This window comes from Lindgomyces ingoldianus, assembly GCF_010093535.1.
Source record: "Lindgomyces ingoldianus strain ATCC 200398 unplaced genomic scaffold BDR25scaffold_25, whole genome shotgun sequence".
Classification (NCBI taxonomy): Eukaryota; Fungi; Ascomycota; class Dothideomycetes; order Pleosporales; family Lindgomycetaceae; genus Lindgomyces; species Lindgomyces ingoldianus.
In genome coordinates, this window is record NW_022985186.1 from 723,128 (window position 1) to 741,912 (window position 18,785).

Genomic DNA, 18,785 nt, shown 5'->3' on the forward strand with positions numbered 1-18,785 from the left:
CGCTTCTCTAGTAAGTTTCTAATACAGTTCTAAAAGTCTAGTTGCGCAGTTTATAGCTTTTAAAAAGTTAGTTAGTTATAAGCTATAAAGTTTATATTATAAAGAGTATCTAAAATTAGCTTTATATAGGGTTTCTTTAGTTATAGCTAATTCTATAGTATTAATAGCAAATTATGCTATTAGTAGCTATTCTGCCTAGTCTGTTTGTTTATACAACATGTACTTGCGTAGATACTTTTTTACTTCTATGTTTACTTTTTCTGTTTGTCTGTCTATTTATAAGTAGTAGGCAGTAAAAAGCTTATAGTTAATTTTAAAATGTTTAACTACAGCTGCCTAGAATTTACTAGTAAATAATTTATTATAGTTAAAGATAATAATCTTAGGGTAGCTATAAGTAGCTAAGACATTCTTTTCTAGTTTAAACATAAATTCTTTAGCTGTAACGCTCTTTTTTAATAGCTATAAATAAATAAATTTAGTTGTTTTATTAATAACTTATGTAATTATATTATAAAGTCTTTCTGTACTAGGTTCTTATAATAGCAGCAGTTTAGTAATAAAATCTATAGTTATTATAGTCTATAGTTAACCTAGCGCTGTAATTAGTTAGAGTAGTCTATAAAGTTTATAGTGTTAGAGATTATTCTTATTACAGATGTTACATTCTTGTAAGACTTTAGTGCATAGGTGTTTTAATTAGAGCACCTCTTAAAGTATAGCACTTTTAATTTTCTTCTGTAGTAATCTAATTCCTAGGTGTCTAAACATAGAGGCTTTATAATATTCTTTTATTAAGTTCTTTTATCCTTATTTAACTATTGTAAGAGAACATAGTAGTTTTACTTAGTTTAGTCCTCTATAGACTAGTCTTTCTAGAGTTTCTTTAAAGATTGCAAATTCTTTAGAATTTTCTTTATTCTTTTTAAAGTAATTAGCGCGTCTGCTTAGAGTGTTTACCTGCTAGTTACTGCTTCTAGCTACATGTTTAATAATAAAATTAAATTAAGCAAGTTCTATAGCTTATTATACATGCATTAGTAAAAGTTTTTTAGTAGTAAGAAAAGTAACAAGGTTTATATAGTTAGTAAAAATTATAAATTATTAACTAAAGCTTTAAAGCTTAACTTCTTAATTTCTGTATACATTAACTATAGCTTTTAGTTCTTTGTTAGGGATAGTATATTTTTACTCTAATAGTGCAAATTTTGCTAAGTAGTAAGCTACTAGATGCTATTAACTGTTTTCTTATTTTTAAAAAAGTGCTGCTTCTTCTGCTTTTAGAGAAGCATTAGTGTGTACTTTTGTTTCTAGCGTAGGGTTATACATTCTAAGAACAGAGTAGCTTGTTATTATCTATTTTAGCTTTTAAAAGGCTTTTTCTATTTCTATTATTTATTAGAATTTCTAGGTTACTCTTTCTTTTAAGGTAGCATCTATAAGGGGAAGTGTAATTTTTAAGTGGTTTTTAATTATTCTTTGCACATAGCTAGTAAGGCCTAGAAATCCTTTAATTTCTATTACTATTATTAGTGTTAGCTAATTAAGTACTTTATTTACTTTAGCAGGATCTATCTTTATTTCTTCTTTATTAATAATAAATCTAAGGTAATCTATTTTTTATATGTTAAATTTACATTTTTCTAATTATAGGTAAAGTCTGTACTTTTAGAGTTTATCTAGTACTATTTATACCTTATAATAATAATCTAGTTTGTCTTTTTTTATGTATATTAGAATATTATCTAAGTATACTAAGACAAAGATGTCTAGATATAAGTTAAGTGCAGTGTTAATTACTCTCTAGAAGGTAGCAGAGGCGTTAGTAAGTCTAAATAGCATAATAAAAAGCTTATAAAAGGCCTATAGAGTTTTAAAAGCTGTTATCTGTTTATGTTCTTTCTTTATTCTTATCTTATTAAATCTGTTTTAGATGTTAAATTTAGTAAAGTGCTTAGTTCCTTTTAGCTAGTTTATAATGTTCTAGATAATAGAAAAAGGGAATTAATCTCTTATAGTGTTCTTATTAAGAGTTCTGTAGTCTTAGTAGACTTTAACTTTTCTATTCTTTTTTTTTGCAAAGACTACTACTAATGCTATAAAGCTTTTGCTTTTTTAGATATAGCCTCTTACTAGCATATAGTCTACATATTTCTGTAGTGCTTCTTTCTAAGCTGCTATAAAAGGGCGTAACTTGTGTGTCTTTAGCTAAAGGTTAAGTTTAAAATTAATTGCGTAATTCTAAGGTTAATGTAGAGGTAATTCTCTTAGATCTTTAAAGGTTATAAACATGTCCTTATATCCCTAGTATTCCTCTAGGAGTTCTTTGCTAGGTTTTTCTACAATTCTGTAGATTTCTACCTAGTCTAGGTCTCTTTCTTTTTTAAATTTTTTAAAAGAGACTTCTTTAAGTTCTTCTTTTATTATGTAGACAGCGCGTGCCTTTAGTTCTTAGTAGGGGAATTTCTATAGTCTAGTTAGTTGTGCTGTTTGCGTGTGCTTAGCCTTAACTTCTATTATTATAGTTTTCTAGTCTATTTTAGGGTTGTGCTAATAGAGCTAGTTATATCCTAATATAATGTTGTACTTATCTTCTAATAGTAATATGTTTAAGGATATATAGTTAGTTATTGTATCTGTTACTAGAGTTACTTCCTTAGTTTTTAGGCAGATTTATCCTCCTCTGTATTTAATTAAAGATGTGTTAGCTAAGGATACTTAAAGAGGTTATTTCTTTATTTTGTACAGTATCTTATAATCCTTAACCTAATAGGGATTAACTACTAAGAACGTGCATCTGCTATTAATTAGTGCAAGGCCTTTACATACTAGTCCCTTAGAGAATTTAAGTGTGCAGTTAGCTGTTAGGCTTTTCTCTAGTCCCTGTCCTATAGCTATTAGGGCCTTTATATTATAGTAGATTTTATTATAGTTTATGCTAAGGTTGTCCTCTTCTACACTTGGAAGGCTGTATGTCTGCTTGTCTACCCTATTAGCTATAATTTTAAATTGCTAGTAGTCTTTTACTATGCAGTTATCTACTAGGCAATTAATACTTTCTACTCTATAGTAGTGTAGAAGCTAATTATTCTGTTAGTAGGCTTTCTACTAGAAGTAATAGAAAGCGCAGTTAGAGGCTTTCTTGCACTTAGTCTAGGGTTTCTTTTTATAAGGTAGACCTATGCTGCAGTGCTAACAGTTTAGCATTTTACAGGTTATAGCTAACTCTGTTAGGGTGTTAGTAAATCTTTTACTTTTTTATACACCTATTAGCTACTAGCTAGCTTAGTGCTTAGTTAGCTAATGTTAAAGGCAGTACTTGTTTGTACAAAGGTACTATGTGTATAGGCATTATTTAAGGTTAGTGCAGATAGAGATAGGCTGTATCTAGGCCTATCTAGAGTATTCCTTTGTTTAGATTATTTAGAGGGGATAATCTTTATATTTGCAGTAGTAAGCATTGTGTCTTTTGCTTCTATAAGGAATGCAATATCTATAAATTTATTATAGCTCTAGCTCTTTTCTTGTTACTGCTATTACTAGGGGTAGTGTATCTAGTTGTTCTTCTAATAGAGGCAGGGTTTATAAAGGCGTTAGGTGCTAGTTAGAGCCTTCTTCTTTTGCTAAGATTTTCTTAAAGAATTTTTATTACTTCTTTTTATTTAAGATGTTATAGTAGACTATAGTAATTTTTCTTATAACTTTATAAGTGTTGTAGTTATTGTTAAGGGTTACTTTATATAGTCCTATTCTGCAGAGGTTATAGTTATAGGATCCTCTGCACTTCTAACAGTTTTCTTAATTAAAACGTTACTTAAGTTCCTATAGCAGGATTCCTAGTCTGCTTTATTTAAGAGGATATTGTTTTTCTCCTGTTTATACGTTTTTAACGTAGTTAGCTATTTACACTAGGTGTCTCTATCCTTTAAAGACTGCAGCTTGTTTAATAGCCCTAGAGATGCTGTCTCTGTTTTAGACCTTAACCTCCTAATAGTCTATTAGACAGTTAGAGGATTTGTAGTTGTCTCTGCATCTCTAGCAGAGTTGTTTGTTAAGCCTGTTGTGTATTTCTTTATAAGTTAGGCTTCTGTTAATGTACATAACTTTTATAGTTAATCTACTATCTTTATTCTTTAGTTGTTTAAAGTCTAGGCATTCCTAACAGAAGTAACCTACTTTTCTGCAGTTAAGGCATGCCTTCTCTTTAAGCTATTTCTTTTGTTCCTTATTTAAGGGTGGCCTTACACTCCTAGAGGTACTGCTTTTTTTCTTAGAGAAGCTACGCGTATGCTTAGCGTAAGGTTAGAACTAAATAGCAGGTGATCCTTCTAAGTGTAGACCTATCTATAAGATTATTTCTTTATTAGTTTTAAAGGCACCCTTATTGTATTGCATGTAGAGGTGGCATCTAGTAAAGAAAGGTTTTAGGTCCTTAGCAGAGCTATTAAATGCCTTAGGGGGGGCTAGGCGTAAGGTCTTTTTAGACTTAATACTAGTTTTTTCTTAAGTAATGTTTCTAAGGTTAGCTACTTCTAGCTAAAGGGCTTAGATCTAGTGGACGTTTAAGGGTCCCTGTTATGCCTGTAGCTAGAGGTGCTGTTTAAGCTGTTTAAGCTTGTTCTAGAGATAAAGTATCTGCTAATTCTGTGCTTCCTTAGTTGCTGTAGGGGTCTAGCTAGTGCCAGCGGCTGAAGCACCTGTTATGCTGATGTCTAAGGTGGTAGTAGCTATACTTTGCAGGTAGTGGTGATTACTGTTACAATCCTTACTCTAATAAAATAGTATTTTTAAGAGTATAACAGCCTATAGAGTGTTTAGTAAAAAAAAGAGGAATAGAACTTAGCTAAATTAGGTGTACAGTCTGTTAAGTAGAGTGTAGGGTAGGCGTAATAAAGAAGGCAGGTTATAGTTTAACCTAGCAGCTGTATAAGGAGCTGGCAAACCTAATCTGTAAGGATAGGAATAGAGGTATATATAGTGCAAGATATACAAGGCAGTAATGTCCTCTTTATAAAAGTTTTAATGCCTCTTAGTCTATTAAGTAGGTAAAGACTAAATAGTAATTATAACCTTTTAACTATAGTTGTGATTAAGACTATATACATAGGTTTTGCATGTTTTGCATGCTTGCATGTTTGCATGCTTACCTAGCCTGCACAACCTGCAAGCCTGCAAGCCTGCAAGCCTGCATGTCCTATTAGATGATGCATTCGGCGAGGCTTTTCTCTAAAAGCTGGAGCTATTCCTCATCCGTCCTATCACGTGATTCGCTCAGCGCGGGGCTAAGCGTCTTCCATCCGACGTCGTTCGGGCTGTGTGGGACAGCCAGTTGGGTCATTACGGTCTGACTGTTGGCTGTAACAATTTCGTCGGAGCAAGGATTGTAACAGTTTCTAAAATCTACTAAAGAAGTACGTTAATATGTAAAGAAGGAGTAGGCTAAGCTTATTCTATCTAACTTTCTAAAGTATGTAACAAACATAAGGGAGCGCTGCATAGCTGTAATAGAGGCAGGAGGAGGCTATATAAAGTGGTAAAAGGTCTTTAATTCTCTATATAATTAAAATCACACTTAGCAGAATTAAACACTTAATTAAGAGGATTAAATTAAGAGATTCAGCGTTAAATTTGGCCCCCAAGTGGCGTTGACAGGGGGGGGGCGGAGGGGGGAGCAACCCGTACAACCCCCCTCCATGAACGGGCTGCACCCGCGCGCACAGGCCAGCGATTCTTGAATGCTCTTAAAATGCTGTTTTCTATATAAAATACATACAAATAAGCATTATACTGTTATTTTATCCTACTACTGTCTTACTACTTTATATGTCTACCTTTAGCCTTAATAACTGTCTAATAGCGCTTTTTTATTAACTTAATGTACTTACTATAGTTACTAAAAAATAATTTCTTTTACTTTTTAAAAAAGTACTGCCTTACTTTACTATTAGTCTTTAGAAAGCGCTTCTCTAGGTAATATTTTAAGATCTGCTAGACATTTTTAATAAAGTTAAGGTTAAGTAAGTTTACTAGCTACTAGATTTTTAAAATATCTAAGGCCTCCTTAGCCTCCTTTATAGCCTTTAATGTATAGATAGATGTGTTATCTTCTATTAAAGTTAGCTACTTGCCTGTGTATGCTGTGTACACATCTTAAAAGACTATAATAAGCAGCAGAATATGCTTAATATAGACCTTAAAGTTAACTAAGTGCTTTTAGTTTATACACTAGCTTTTTTTATACATAATAAAAGGGCCCTTTATATCCCTAGCTATTATTGCCTACACTATGCAGCTTCAGTAGCCTTTAAATTAAGTAACACAGTAGGTAGGTAAAAAGCACTTTTTAGCTCTTTTTATTACTTACACCTTACTAGGGCTAGCCTAAGCACTTATATTATTACTTTAGCCTATACTAGCTTATTAATTACTAGTCTAGTCTAGGTGCTTTTATGCCTACTTAATGTAATCTGCTTTATGTTAGTTAGTAAAAAAAAGCTTCTTTATAGCTTTATAGTAATAATAAAGCTTCTTTTTAAAAGCTTTAATAAGTAATTACTAGTAGACAGTTATCTCTAGCTTTTAAGCTATTTTCTTTTAAGTTTTTAATTACTGCTTAGTGTTCTTAGTTGCATGCTATATAAGGAGGATTTAAAATAGAGTTAATAAAATAGAAGACTGTTCCTTAGGCTTTATAAGCGTCTTAGGCGTACAGAGGTAGAGAGAGACTGTAGAAGCAGGTATCCCTAGTTTCTAGGTAATATTCTTTTGTTTCTAGCTTATCTTATAAAGAGTATTAATCTGTATACACTCCTTATACATTAATTATTAATTTAGTGTCTTTAGCATTATAGTGTAACGGCGCAGGCAAGACAATGGGTCCGAATGCGGTATGAATCCACTCAGAGGCATATGGGAGTGCGTGGGGACTCAGAGACCTGGGAATACCAATGACACCTATAGGCCTTGTACGTAGGATATCAGAAAACTACCGAGCTAGCTACGGGGGCGAGGTGCAACTAAATACATGAGGGAATAGGGGTAACAGCAGGGGGCCGGGCAGAGTCGAGTCAGGGTCGAGCCAGGGTCGGAGCCGATACGGAGACCCTTCGGATAGGTTCCGGGCGACCCGAGATGGAACGATTCATGAGAATCGTTACATATAGTATATTTTAGTAGTAGAGTAAGCTAAATAAGGGATGTAAAGTTTGTTAGTAACTTACTTACAAAGGGTTGTAAATTATTTAGAACACTCTACGCACAGATGTTGGCTTGTGCACGCGGAACAGCCCGCTCAGGAGACCCCCCTGTACATAAGCCCCCCTTGTATATGCATCCTTACGGCACGGTCCGCAGCGACGGCTCCGGGCGGACCCAGTCGCAGAAGCTGTTCCATACTACTGAACAGCATCTTCTCAATCAATATACCCTCTGAGATCGAGAGAGCCTTGATTACGCCTCGCGGATTACAGCCAGAAGCGCTATATCGTTTCATGTCATCAACGCCGAGACAACGTGCTGTAAGGATGCATATATTGTGTTGCTTTGATTGACCGGCTGAGCCGCTGACACAACAAGTCTGTGGACATCAGTCGATTGGCTGTCAGACGAAGGGAACCAAGTTGGTGTCCTCTACCAGCTCCACCACTCATAGATAGCCGAAACGGCCTTTCGCTCCATCGGGGCTCTCTCTACCAGGTTTCAGCATCGATTTGCACGCGTAATGCGTGTGGGGAACAAAACGAATCGTGTAGCGCACTGACCAATTGTTCGAGTATTTCTGCACACGAAAATATTGTACCAGGGGGTAAACATACAATCAGGGTAATGACCAGAGGTGGCTGGCCCGTTCATGTTACCCCCTTGTATGCAGGAGGTATTGTTAGCGCGAGAACGTGAACAGGGGGGCGAAGATCTGGCACGGGAAAGGGAGTTGACTTCCGTAGGCGCACGAGATGCATGAGCCGATAATGCGCTAAGAAAGCTCTCTCTAACGACACCTCAGCCCAGATTGATTTTCTTGTAGGAGTTTCATCCTCCATCTAGATCCAAATGTCCATCCTTGTGGCCGTATATGCAATGTGTGGACTATGCGTATCGGAGTGTCAGACAAATGAGCTATCTGACCTCCGGATATCGGAAGGTGTGCGCCACATGTAACAGTCCCCGGATACCGGATACCTTCTTGACTTCCATGCTTCCGACACGCCTTCAATACGAAATGTGTCTTGATCCAATCGAGAGTGCTCAAAGTTGGAGTCTTTTTTTTCCATCTCAGCTCAGTCGAACTGAATTCATTTCTATTTCTATTGCTTCTTATCGCGATGTCAGCGCCGCTCTCGCCTGAGAAAGTTGCGCAGTTGAGGGCAAACGATTATGATAACCTACGAGTGCCTCTCATTGTGGGACACGTAGTTTGCATTTTCGTTGCTTTCGCCTCAGTAATCTTGAGGTTCTGGGCTCGACGCCTTGTAAAGACTTTTTGGGGGACGGATGACTGGGCTAGCGTGGGTGGCATGGTAATACATCTAACAATTTCCCCCCACAAACGACTTTATTTAACGTCTTCATTCTAGTTAATCACAGGCGTCTATACCGCGACGAACCTAGTGATGATTGAGCATGGAATGGGGCGACACATTTGGTGGTTAGACGATCCTACAAAATTTGTGAAGGTGACTTGGCCATCCCCCAAAATCAATTAGAGGCATATAGCTAACTATTTCCATCACATCAGCTATCTCTAGTGGCAGAAATCATGTACAATGCGGCTATCCCATTGATCAAATCCTCGATCCTCCTTCTATACCATCGAATTTTCCCTCAGCGGTGGCTCAACCAGGCTCTGTTGGGACTTGGCCTTTTTATCATCGCATACAGCGTAGCACAGATACTCGCAGACATCTTCCAATGTACTCCCGTCGATTCCATATGGGGAGCGAGCCTAAAGAAACACTGCATCAAATATCCCATGTTGATCAAAATATGTGGTATTATCAATATTCTCACGGACGTGGCTATACTGGCCCTTCCTATACCATCGCTGTGGAGATTGAACCTGTCGGCCGCCAGGAAGAGGTTACTTCTCCTTATGTTCTTGATTGGTGGAATGTGAGTTAGAGTCCCGGTGTTTCAAACATATCACTGACTTGCAGTACTTAGAGCCTGCATTGCAAGTATTGTGCGCCTTTTCTTCGTGGACAAGATCGGAAATAGCCATGACCCATCCTGTAAGCAATACCCGCTACCTGTTTCGAGCACTTATAATGATTCTCCCAGGGGATTATGCGATTCCTGCACTCATAGCAAATGTTGAGCTCTGCGTTGGTGTATTGGCCGCCAATCTACCTACCTACCGTCCTCTTATCACAAGTATGATGTCAAGCCGACGTGCCACGGATACCGGGCGTACATCACAAGCAGCTGGGTTGTACTTTCCTGTTAAAGATTCTCTACAGGTACCGCTAAGTAGTCACTTTTTCAAGCAAAGTGTTTCAAATTCGGAGCTAGACGATTTAGAGATGCTTTCCGGAAATGGGGACCACAAGGTGCAGACCCATATATCAAATAACGATGGGGTCTTCCCCGGAGCTCGGAACAACGAGATCCGAGTAACGACTTCGTTAAAGACGTCCTGATGGTATCGTACAAAAGTGCTTGTTAAGAGTGCCAGAAATTCTTGATCAAAGTTAGGAAGTTTTAGTGTCAACAGGTATATCATCAGTGCAATCAATGTTAGCATTTAGAGTGTTTCAATGCATGGCTTGTTTTTTAAGAAGAACAATGGGTCTAGACAATAGTGAGAACTAGTTTCAAAGGCGGCTTCAACGTTATGAGATCTGACGTAGCGTGAGCAAAGATACAGTGGCCGTATGAATCGAGTCACGATGCTCAGGTAAATACCTTATTGGAATCAAATCCAGGAGGCGATTACCTGCTCGAGACCCCTAACTCTGCTCCGCCTCACGGACATAATCCTACCACAGGCACCCCTACCTAAACTCAGAGTCCATTCCATGACCGCCATGGAGGGTAGGGCCAAGGTCAGTTGTCGCTCGTCACTCTCAACTTTGCATAGTGATACCCGTGGCCACATAAGCTACGCCTCAAGATCGGATGGTTCGAGGATGGATCCTTCATGCCGTTACTGCTCACCGCTCATTAAGCCCCTATTCTCAGCCATGCGGGTGGCTCCGCCGCCACCAGGTTAGGTACCATAACCCCTGCCGGCCCATGCGCTCTGCTCCGTCTTACCGGGCTAGTTCCTTTCAAGAGGCCTTACGGAAAATTCATGGAGAAGGGGCACCGGCGGGACCACCTAAACCCTCCTACCCTGTACATAAGCGTGTGTCTTTGGCGAAATTTATAATATAAGATTGCAACAGGACATGCTTCCCAAACATCTGCTCTTATCGTTTTGACCTATCCAAGTTTCCAAACTGATAGAAGGTGTTAACAATCTTGTTGCATTGCGCGAAATACATTTTTCAACGTTAGTGACTTGAGGCGCCGAGGGTTAAAGGAGCTGTAAAGATGATATCAATCGCCAACACTTCTTTTCCCGAGGTATTGATCCTCTTTATTGGTTCATTCTTGGTATATGTAAGGACTCATTTTCTCCTTCGTAGGATACTTTGCTAAGTAGCTACTTAGTACGTGGCAAGTGCGATTTATTGTATAGTTTTCCATCCTCTCTCTAAATATCCGGGCCCTTTTCTCGCGAAATTCTCTGGACTGCCATCTTTTTATCATACTTACAGAGGTAATCGACACGTGTGGCTTTGGCAGTGTCATGAAATCTATGGTAGGTCCCTCTCTCGTTCCTCCAAATTTCTAGAACAATCGCCTGCAACTTTGCCTTCAAATACCAGGGTCGCCCTTGATCGCAATTTACAACGTATATAACGATAAAATCATGCCATATTCGAAATAGTAGTACGGAAAGGGATTAAGACATAATAGGCGACGTTATTCGTTCCTCCTATGATACGCTAATCTTTTCCGATCCCGATACGTATCGAGACATATATGGTTCCCATGCCAACGTTCAAAAATCATGGCAATTTGGAATTTGGCCCAAGGATGCTACAGCAGTGAGTACATTTGCGTGTACGGATAAGAATGCGCATAAGCGCCGACGCCGCAATCTCGAGTACGCCTTCTCAGACCGCGCCGTGCGATCCGCTGAACCATTTGTCATTCAACACTCAGATCGATGGGGTCTGCTTCTGGTGGACGGTGCTGAGGACGGATGGAGTGAGCCCAGAAACATGACGGAGTGGGCGGACAGTTTTGTGTTCGATATTCTCTGTGACCTTTGCTTTGGATGGACCTACGAAACAAAAAAACCTGGGCCGAATAAACTCAGAACAGTTCCTCAGGATGTCGCACAGTATATGAAGTTCACCTATACCGTAAGCCTTCTCCTGTCAAGTATAAGCTACTTATCTAATCATTTCACCTACAGATCTTCTACTCTCCATTGATACATATCTGGCTATTCATGAAGCCCAGAGGCATCGACAAGCTCTCCGCCCAATTAGCACCCCCCTCCGTGCAATTCTTTATGGATTTTGTTGCCCAAAATCTGAGCGAGAGACTAGAGCAGGTAAAAATCAATGAGAAGAGTGGCAGCCAGCCAGATCGAGAGGACATGCTTTACTATCTCATCAACGCCAAGGATGGCGAGACTGGAAAACCAGCCTACGATCCAGTCGACCTTTGCGAAGAAGCCAATATGCTTATTGCCGCCGGAGCTGATACGACCTCTGCAGTGATTGCGGCATTATTTTTCTACCTTGTACACGATACAACTGTCCTCGGAAAGCTCACTGAAGAAATCCGTACAACATTTACCTCCCTCGATGAGGTCAAGTCTGGAAAGCTGCTGGCATCTTGTTCATACTTGCAAGGTTCAATCGACGAGGCTCTGCGCATGAATCCCCACGGCGGGTCCGAGTCGCGGCGTCAAGTTCTTCCTGGCGGTATTCGTATCAAGGAAGACGTCATCCCTCCTGGCGTAATCATCGGGGGCGATGTCTACACTATTCACCACAACCCGGAAATCTTTCCCGACCCCTTCCGATTCCGGCCGGAGCGCTGGATTGTAGGCAATGGCGTAACTGCCGAAAGTGTCAAGGCATGCGAAGGGGCGGTTTTCGCTTTCTCATATGGCAACCGTGGATGCCCCGGGAAAAGCTTAGCGGGTATGGAGCTCGCAGTTACCATGGCACGGCTTATCTTTCAATATGATTTCCGTGGTGTCCCAGGAGGGACTGAAGGGCAAGGGAGATCAGATATGATGTGGGGAAGGAGACAAAGGACGCAGTTCCAAGTATGGGATTTTATGGTAGCCCATAGAAACGGCCCGATGGTGCAGTGTAGGAAACGGGCTGGCGTGTTAGCTCCTTGACGATTTCAAAGTATTCTACTAATACTAAGCTCGTTATGGCACGAGATGGCCCTACTCAACATACATCGTCTTGCATCACTGCTATCTAGAAATTCGAATAAAAGACCGATGATGGATGCTTGTACAAACTCTTCTTGCAGTAAGAGCAAGAGTCATCCGATTGCGGAGGTTTTAAGTCCCCCTAGGTGGGTCGTACTCTTGAAGGTATGGTCATCTTCATCATCCTCTTGACGAGGTCCGGAGGAAGCGTTTGGCTTTCCCCGAAAGGGGGATCGGTAATTTTTTGAAGATCGTGATTGTATCGCAAAAATTCTTACAAGTATCGAGTCGCACGCGCATTTCTCCCGCCTCTACACATTCTTCTGCTGTGCATGGTAGAAGGTTGACCTTTTGTCACTTGCAACATATAGCAAGGGGTGTGGATTTCAATCGTGTGTAATCCCCACTTCGCTATCCGTGCCGCTGATGGTCAAGGCTGCGGGTCGACGGCGCAGCTCTCTAGTTCCCTTTAACCCTGTCACCGAAGCGCAAGGCTTTGTTCTGGACAGACTGGACAACGATAACGGTATTTTATCGCGATCAATTATTGTTATTGTTGATAAATTATTGTAATTATTGGACTAAAACAGTATTTTTTACACTAGCGTTAGAATTTTATTAACAAGTAGCCTCTTCTTGTACAAAGACAATTAGACTAAAATCAATCTACTCTATATTATACAATAAGTCTAAGGATATCTGTTGTCTTCTAGTCTTGTAATAACTTTCTAACTTTAATTCTATTAAAGTTTAGCCTGTGCTATATCCTAAATAACTATATAATAAGCGCTGGAAATTACCTGTTCTAGCTTATTACTTATTACAGGAATTAATAGAACATTAAGAGTAAAAAGAGATAGACACAGCGACCTTTTCTATTATATGTCTTAAGTCTACTACTTTATTAGTAATACTATAACTTTGTACAATAGCGTTTCTGCATAATACTTCTTAAATTTATCTTAACTCTATAGCTGCTAGTTCTTGCAGTGCCTCTAAAGGATCTACTAAAAGGGGCTAAGCTTCTTCTCTGTCTGTATAGAGGTTAATCCTACGTTCTACAAGTTAGCCTAAATATTGTACAGAGCAGAGGGCTTATGCAAAGACTTTTAAGAAAATTAATTCTAAAAATGCTTAATTTTCTAATAGTATTTAGATCTCTTCTTAGTTAATTAGCCTTCCTTATCTTTTAAGAACCTTATATAAACTGTTAGAGGTAAAACACAAGCTGCACTATAGTAAGAAGATATATTAACTTTCTTAATATATTCTTCTAATTTAAGAAGCGCATGTTATAGTAAAGCTTAAATTAGCTTAGAAACTTTCTGCTTTTAGAATAAATAAGTATACTTTGAATAAATAAAAAGTAATTATATAACTTACTAAAGTGTTCTAAAGCTACTAATAGAATGCTTCTAAACTCTTAGATACTTTTTTAAGTGTTGTATAATCTTTATATAGATGTAGAGTAGCTTCTTTCAAGATTACAAGATAACTAGAGATTGTACAAAGCTAGTTCTAATCTTCTAGACTAAGAATATCTCTTTTATCTATTATATTAGTATTATAATACTTCTTAATATATAAAACAAGAGATTTTTTAATAGATTACCTCTAAGCAACATTAAGCGTATTATATACTAGCTGTTCTATCTTATATAATTATTAAAAGAGATTATCTGTCTAGCACTTAAAACAAATTCTGTTGTACAACTAGCTAAAGCATAGATATATATAATAAGATTATGCAGCTTGCCTACCTGTTACTTTTATTTAAGCTTATATTTTATTCTGTCTCTTCTTTGTCTTTTTCTTGTCCTGCTACTCCCCTATAAGCTTATCTTTATTATATAAAGCTATTTCTGCTTTCTTTTTATTATTGCTAAAGGGATATGCTTGTATAATAAAGTTAAGAATATGTTCTTAGCAGCAAATATAATTCTAAAAGACATTCTAATTAATCTAGTCTGTTTAGCAAGATATGCTAATATTATACAATAAAAGTATTATTTATACTAGAATTATTGCTAACAATTGTACTAATTAACTTTATTAAGCTATACCTTTTATTAACTAGAAGTAAGACTAACTACTAATGTTTGCTACTATAGTCTAGTAATATACAAAGACTAATAAGAATAGTGTAGACTTAGTTACTGTAATTAACAAAGCTTACATAGATAGCTAAAAGAAGGTAGTTCTTTAGCAACGCCTAGGTATTAACAGCTAGATAGATTTATATCTGTATACATTAAATTATTCTTTATATAAGGTTCTTTACTTTTAGAAAGAACTTATGAATCTTTTTTTTATTATATAGTAAGAAGAAGGTCGCTTTGTTAGACTACTTAGATTAAAAGTATAATAAAATTAATAAAATTAAAGCTATTTAATAATATAAAGAGAAAGCTAGTATATAATAATTAAATTAATAAAAACTTAGATAACAAACTTTATATTACTTACATAATTGAGTATACGCTAATTAATTTTACAGATCTGCCTCTAATTATACAACAAGTTATAGGCAGCTTTTATTTATAGAATAGAAGCTGTTGCTAGTGTTAGATAAGCTTCTTTAATTCAAATGTCTTTATAGCGTGTACAAATATAACTTTGTAGTCCTGTAGTTAATGTAGCAGAACCTAATTTATAATATTCGCAACAATATATCTTTGCTGTCTTTTCTCTTTAGTTTACCTAAATCTTCTTGTACAACAATGTTTATAAATATTTAATGTACAAGGAGATTTAGTATTAGAAATTGTACTCTAAGCAGTATTAAAAGCACTAGTAAGAGAGTTATTATCTTAATCTTCGCTTTAAACAGATGCAATTATTGTACAAGCAAGGAATTTTACAGAATATTAAAAGAAAAGTTAATTTGTGCGGCGGCTTACGTTAGCGTATTTTATTGCGATTTATCGCGATAAATATTGTACGATACAATAATCGATATCAGCAATATTTATCGGCGATAAATTTATCGTTGCCCAGTCTGGTTCCGGGCATTGTAGTACGCACGGACTGTTTCCTCGAGGTGTCATACGACTATAGTCTATATAGTCTAAGCCTAGCCCACTAGCGTAGATTACCATCACGCATCCCCTCCGTCTCCGTCTGACACGGAGAGTACTGGGACATCTGTAAGTTTCTAATAGCTATATAAAACCCCCCAGCTTACATCCTCGTTTGACAGAATTTGGATATCTAACCGAAGATAAATAAGCATCATGAACATTATAGCAAGCCAATTTCCATATTCCTGGGCTTTCTCGGCACTGAGTGTTATCTACGCTATCTTCAAACTCGTGCGCTTTGGTTGCCGTGAGAAGCATCTCCCACCGGGCCCGCCAACTTATCCGATTGTCGGAAATGCTCACCTTGTCGTTGATAAAAATCTTTACAAGAAGCCAGTACACCCGTTCAAGGCGTTATAATATATAACTAACCAATTCTAGATTCAAGGATTGGAGTGAACAATATGGAGAAGTGTATTCTCTCAAAATCGGGAGAGGAACAATGATAGTACATAGCAGACGCGCAGTCTACGACCTAATAGATAAGCGAAGCGCATTATACTCAGCAAGGCCAGACGATGAGCAGTTTCGCACTGCCTTAAAGAACGAGAACATTGCCAACATGGATGCAGATCCCGGTTGGAGAGCTCAACGGAAAATGACTGCGCGCTTCTTAGCACCTTCCAAACTGGATGGCGATCTGGGAAAGATTTCAGAGGCAGAGTACGTGTTGCCCGAATGGGGGGTTCGCGCGAGAAAGCCCGTGACAGGGTTTTAATTTTCAACCAAAGAAAGGCGATGTTACGGTGCTGACGTTAGGAACAGAGTTACCACCCTAATGCACGATTTACTCGTCTGCCCTGAAGATTTCAGCAAACATATTGATCGCTCGACTGCTTCATTCTCCGCCATTGCGCTATTTGGGCAGCGTGCGAAATCTCACGATGACTTTTGGGCAAAAGTAAGCTGACTTCTAGAAGTCATCTGTATGCATTACTGACTAGTTCAGGGCGTCTACAAAGCTATGGAGGCAGTATGAAAAAATCCCCCCGTTCGTGTGAATTAGAAGCTGAATTTGATAACACAGCTCAACAGAGCTATAAGTCCAGGCACATATTTCCCGTCGGAGCAATTCCCAATCTTCAAATTAATACCCAAACGGTGGAACCCCGCACATCTCCGTGCAGAGGAAGGCTTTAGTATACCCACCAAGATATGGACTGAAGCTCGAGAGCGCATCGAGTCGCGTCGCAACCAGGGCGACAAGCGAGAGTCGCTAATGGACCAGTTGCTCGATGGAAGGACGAAACTTGATGTCCCATTCCATGGAACAAAGCTTGCTAACTTTGTTGGAGCTCTAATGCAGGGTGCCGCTGAAACTGGTGCCCTCGCCATGCGCACCAACATCATGTTTCTTGCTACCCACCCGTGGGTTCAAGACAAAGCTCAAATCCAGCTAGATGCACTCTGCGGCGTGGATAGGGTACCTACTTTTGCTGATTTTAAAGACCTGCCATACATTAATTGTATCATGAAAGAAGGTCTACGAATCCGACCCGTGTAAGCTATTATGTCCCAGAGACCTTCTTCTAACCATTTTTGGTCTTAACCATGTTGTTGTAGAGTTCCTACAGGTATCCCACACCGCTGCAGCCAAGGCAATTGGTATGAGGGCATGTTGATTGTCAGTTATCTGTAGGCTGGTATTGAGGAAGTGATTGCTGATTAGTATTCTAGCCTAAAGACGCTACCATAATAATTCCCCATTGGGCTCTTAGCCACTCTCAATACGATGATCCAGATACCTACAATCCTGATCGCTACCTCAATCACCCGGGTCTCGCTACTGATTACGCTGGATGCTCAGACTACCAGAACCGCGATCACTACGCTTACGGCGCTGGCCGTCGCATCTGTGCTGGCATCCAGCTCGCTGAGCGTATCCAGTGGCGTATGCTTGCGCGGTTGCTTTGGGCCTTCCGTATTGAGCACGCAGTTGATGAGAAAACAGGCGAGAAAATAGAGATCGACCCAGAGGCATTTGAGGACAAGCTGATAGCTGGACCGATGCCATTTCAAGTCCAGTTTACGCCGAGAAGTCAACGGCATGTGGAAGTCATTAAAAGTGAGCTAGAGGATGTGAGTGAGCTCTTGAGGAAGTGGGAGTAAGGGTCGGGTTCAGGGTTCCTCAGCACTCGCGAACATCCATATTTTAGGTCGAGATCTGAGAATATTTGCAGTTACAGATATAGCCGGATCCTAGCTAAATGGTGACATATTTCCTTCTCATAGTACACTGCCTGTTTGGTTATCTATTTTACCTGCTGCTTAGGCATTTGCTACCCAGCCCACACCTTTGCATATAACGACCTGTAGGTACACTTATTTGGCAATTAACTTAATATCTCAGGCCTCTGGTGCTTCTAAATGCTTCACAAAGTAGTTTTAGATTCACCCTAAGTCCTTTACTTTCATATATTAATTCTTAACCACTGAATCCCTGAGAGTGTCACTGGCTAATATAATGCTTCATCGGCCGGGATGACAAGGGAAGCTAGATAGACGACGCGGCCATCCGTACGTAACAGAGTAGCTTTGAGGCTGTACAGTGTACTGTACAGTTTAAGATGCTTATACGTACTAACTGTACTAAGTAGACAAAGGAGGGCAACTAGCAGTACATTGTAACAGGTAAATTAATGGATTATACTATACTATATAGAGTATAACAGGCGGTTTAAAAAGTATCTAACTTTATTAAAAAGAAGTAGTAGATGTAAAGGTTAATTAATTCTTTTTCTAAGCTATACTTTTTCCTATTTTAATATACTTAGCTAGCTTAATTAACATACTACTTACTACTTTATTATATAGCTAGTTTTTCTATAGCTTTATTGCTTTAATTATTATATATAAAAAGCTGTTTTACACTTACATAAAGTTACTAGAATAGTAAGGATATTAAAAGCTACTTTATAAACTGTTAAGTAAAAACTTAGCTTTACTACTACTACTACTACTTAAGTAGTTAATTAGGCAGAGAATTTTTTATATAAACATTTTTAGCTAAAGTATTAAAGTATAGCTTTAATTTATTACTTACTAGCTTTCTTTTCTTCTTATAGTATCTTTTATTATCATGTATAAAACTAAAGTAAATGCATAAGCTTATTTAATAGCGCTTATTATAAAATATATATATAAACTTCTATAGGCCCTGTATAAAAGGATATTAGAAAACTACTAAGCTAGCTACAGGGGAGAGGTGCGACTAAATACTTAGGGAAATAGGGGTACAGCAGAGGGCAGGGCAGGGT

The 18,785-nt window shown here is 38.3% G+C and overlaps 3 protein-coding genes across 3 annotated transcripts; all 3 read left to right on the top strand.

Annotated features, from left to right (window-relative positions):
- Window positions 1-8,734: 8,734 nt before the first annotated feature.
- On the top strand, window positions 8,735-9,389 carry BDR25DRAFT_205126 (uncharacterized protein; the record flags this gene model as incomplete). Its single annotated transcript, XM_033684448.1, has 3 exons — window positions 8,735-9,108; window positions 9,160-9,227; window positions 9,277-9,389. Coding segments are annotated over 3 exons (555 nt in total), but the record flags the coding sequence as incomplete, so codon positions are not given.
- Window positions 9,390-10,530: 1,141 nt separating this feature from the next.
- BDR25DRAFT_326823 (benzoate 4-monooxygenase cytochrome P450) lies at window positions 10,531-12,409 on the top strand (the record flags this gene model as incomplete). Its single annotated transcript, XM_033692301.1, has 4 exons — window positions 10,531-10,599; window positions 10,651-10,801; window positions 10,960-11,411; window positions 11,465-12,409. The coding sequence occupies 4 exons, from the start codon at window positions 10,531-10,533 to the stop codon at window positions 12,407-12,409; spliced, it is 1,617 nt and encodes a 538-aa protein (XP_033545229.1).
- Window positions 12,410-15,681: 3,272 nt separating this feature from the next.
- BDR25DRAFT_373501 (cytochrome P450) lies at window positions 15,682-17,637 on the top strand (the record flags this gene model as incomplete). The annotated part of the gene is made up of 7 exons (XM_033697290.1): window positions 15,682-15,872; window positions 15,910-16,191; window positions 16,294-16,429; window positions 16,478-16,501; window positions 16,556-17,028; window positions 17,092-17,152; window positions 17,206-17,637. The coding sequence occupies 7 exons, from the start codon at window positions 15,682-15,684 to the stop codon at window positions 17,635-17,637; spliced, it is 1,599 nt and encodes a 532-aa protein (XP_033545230.1).
- Window positions 17,638-18,785: the final 1,148 nt, after the last annotated feature.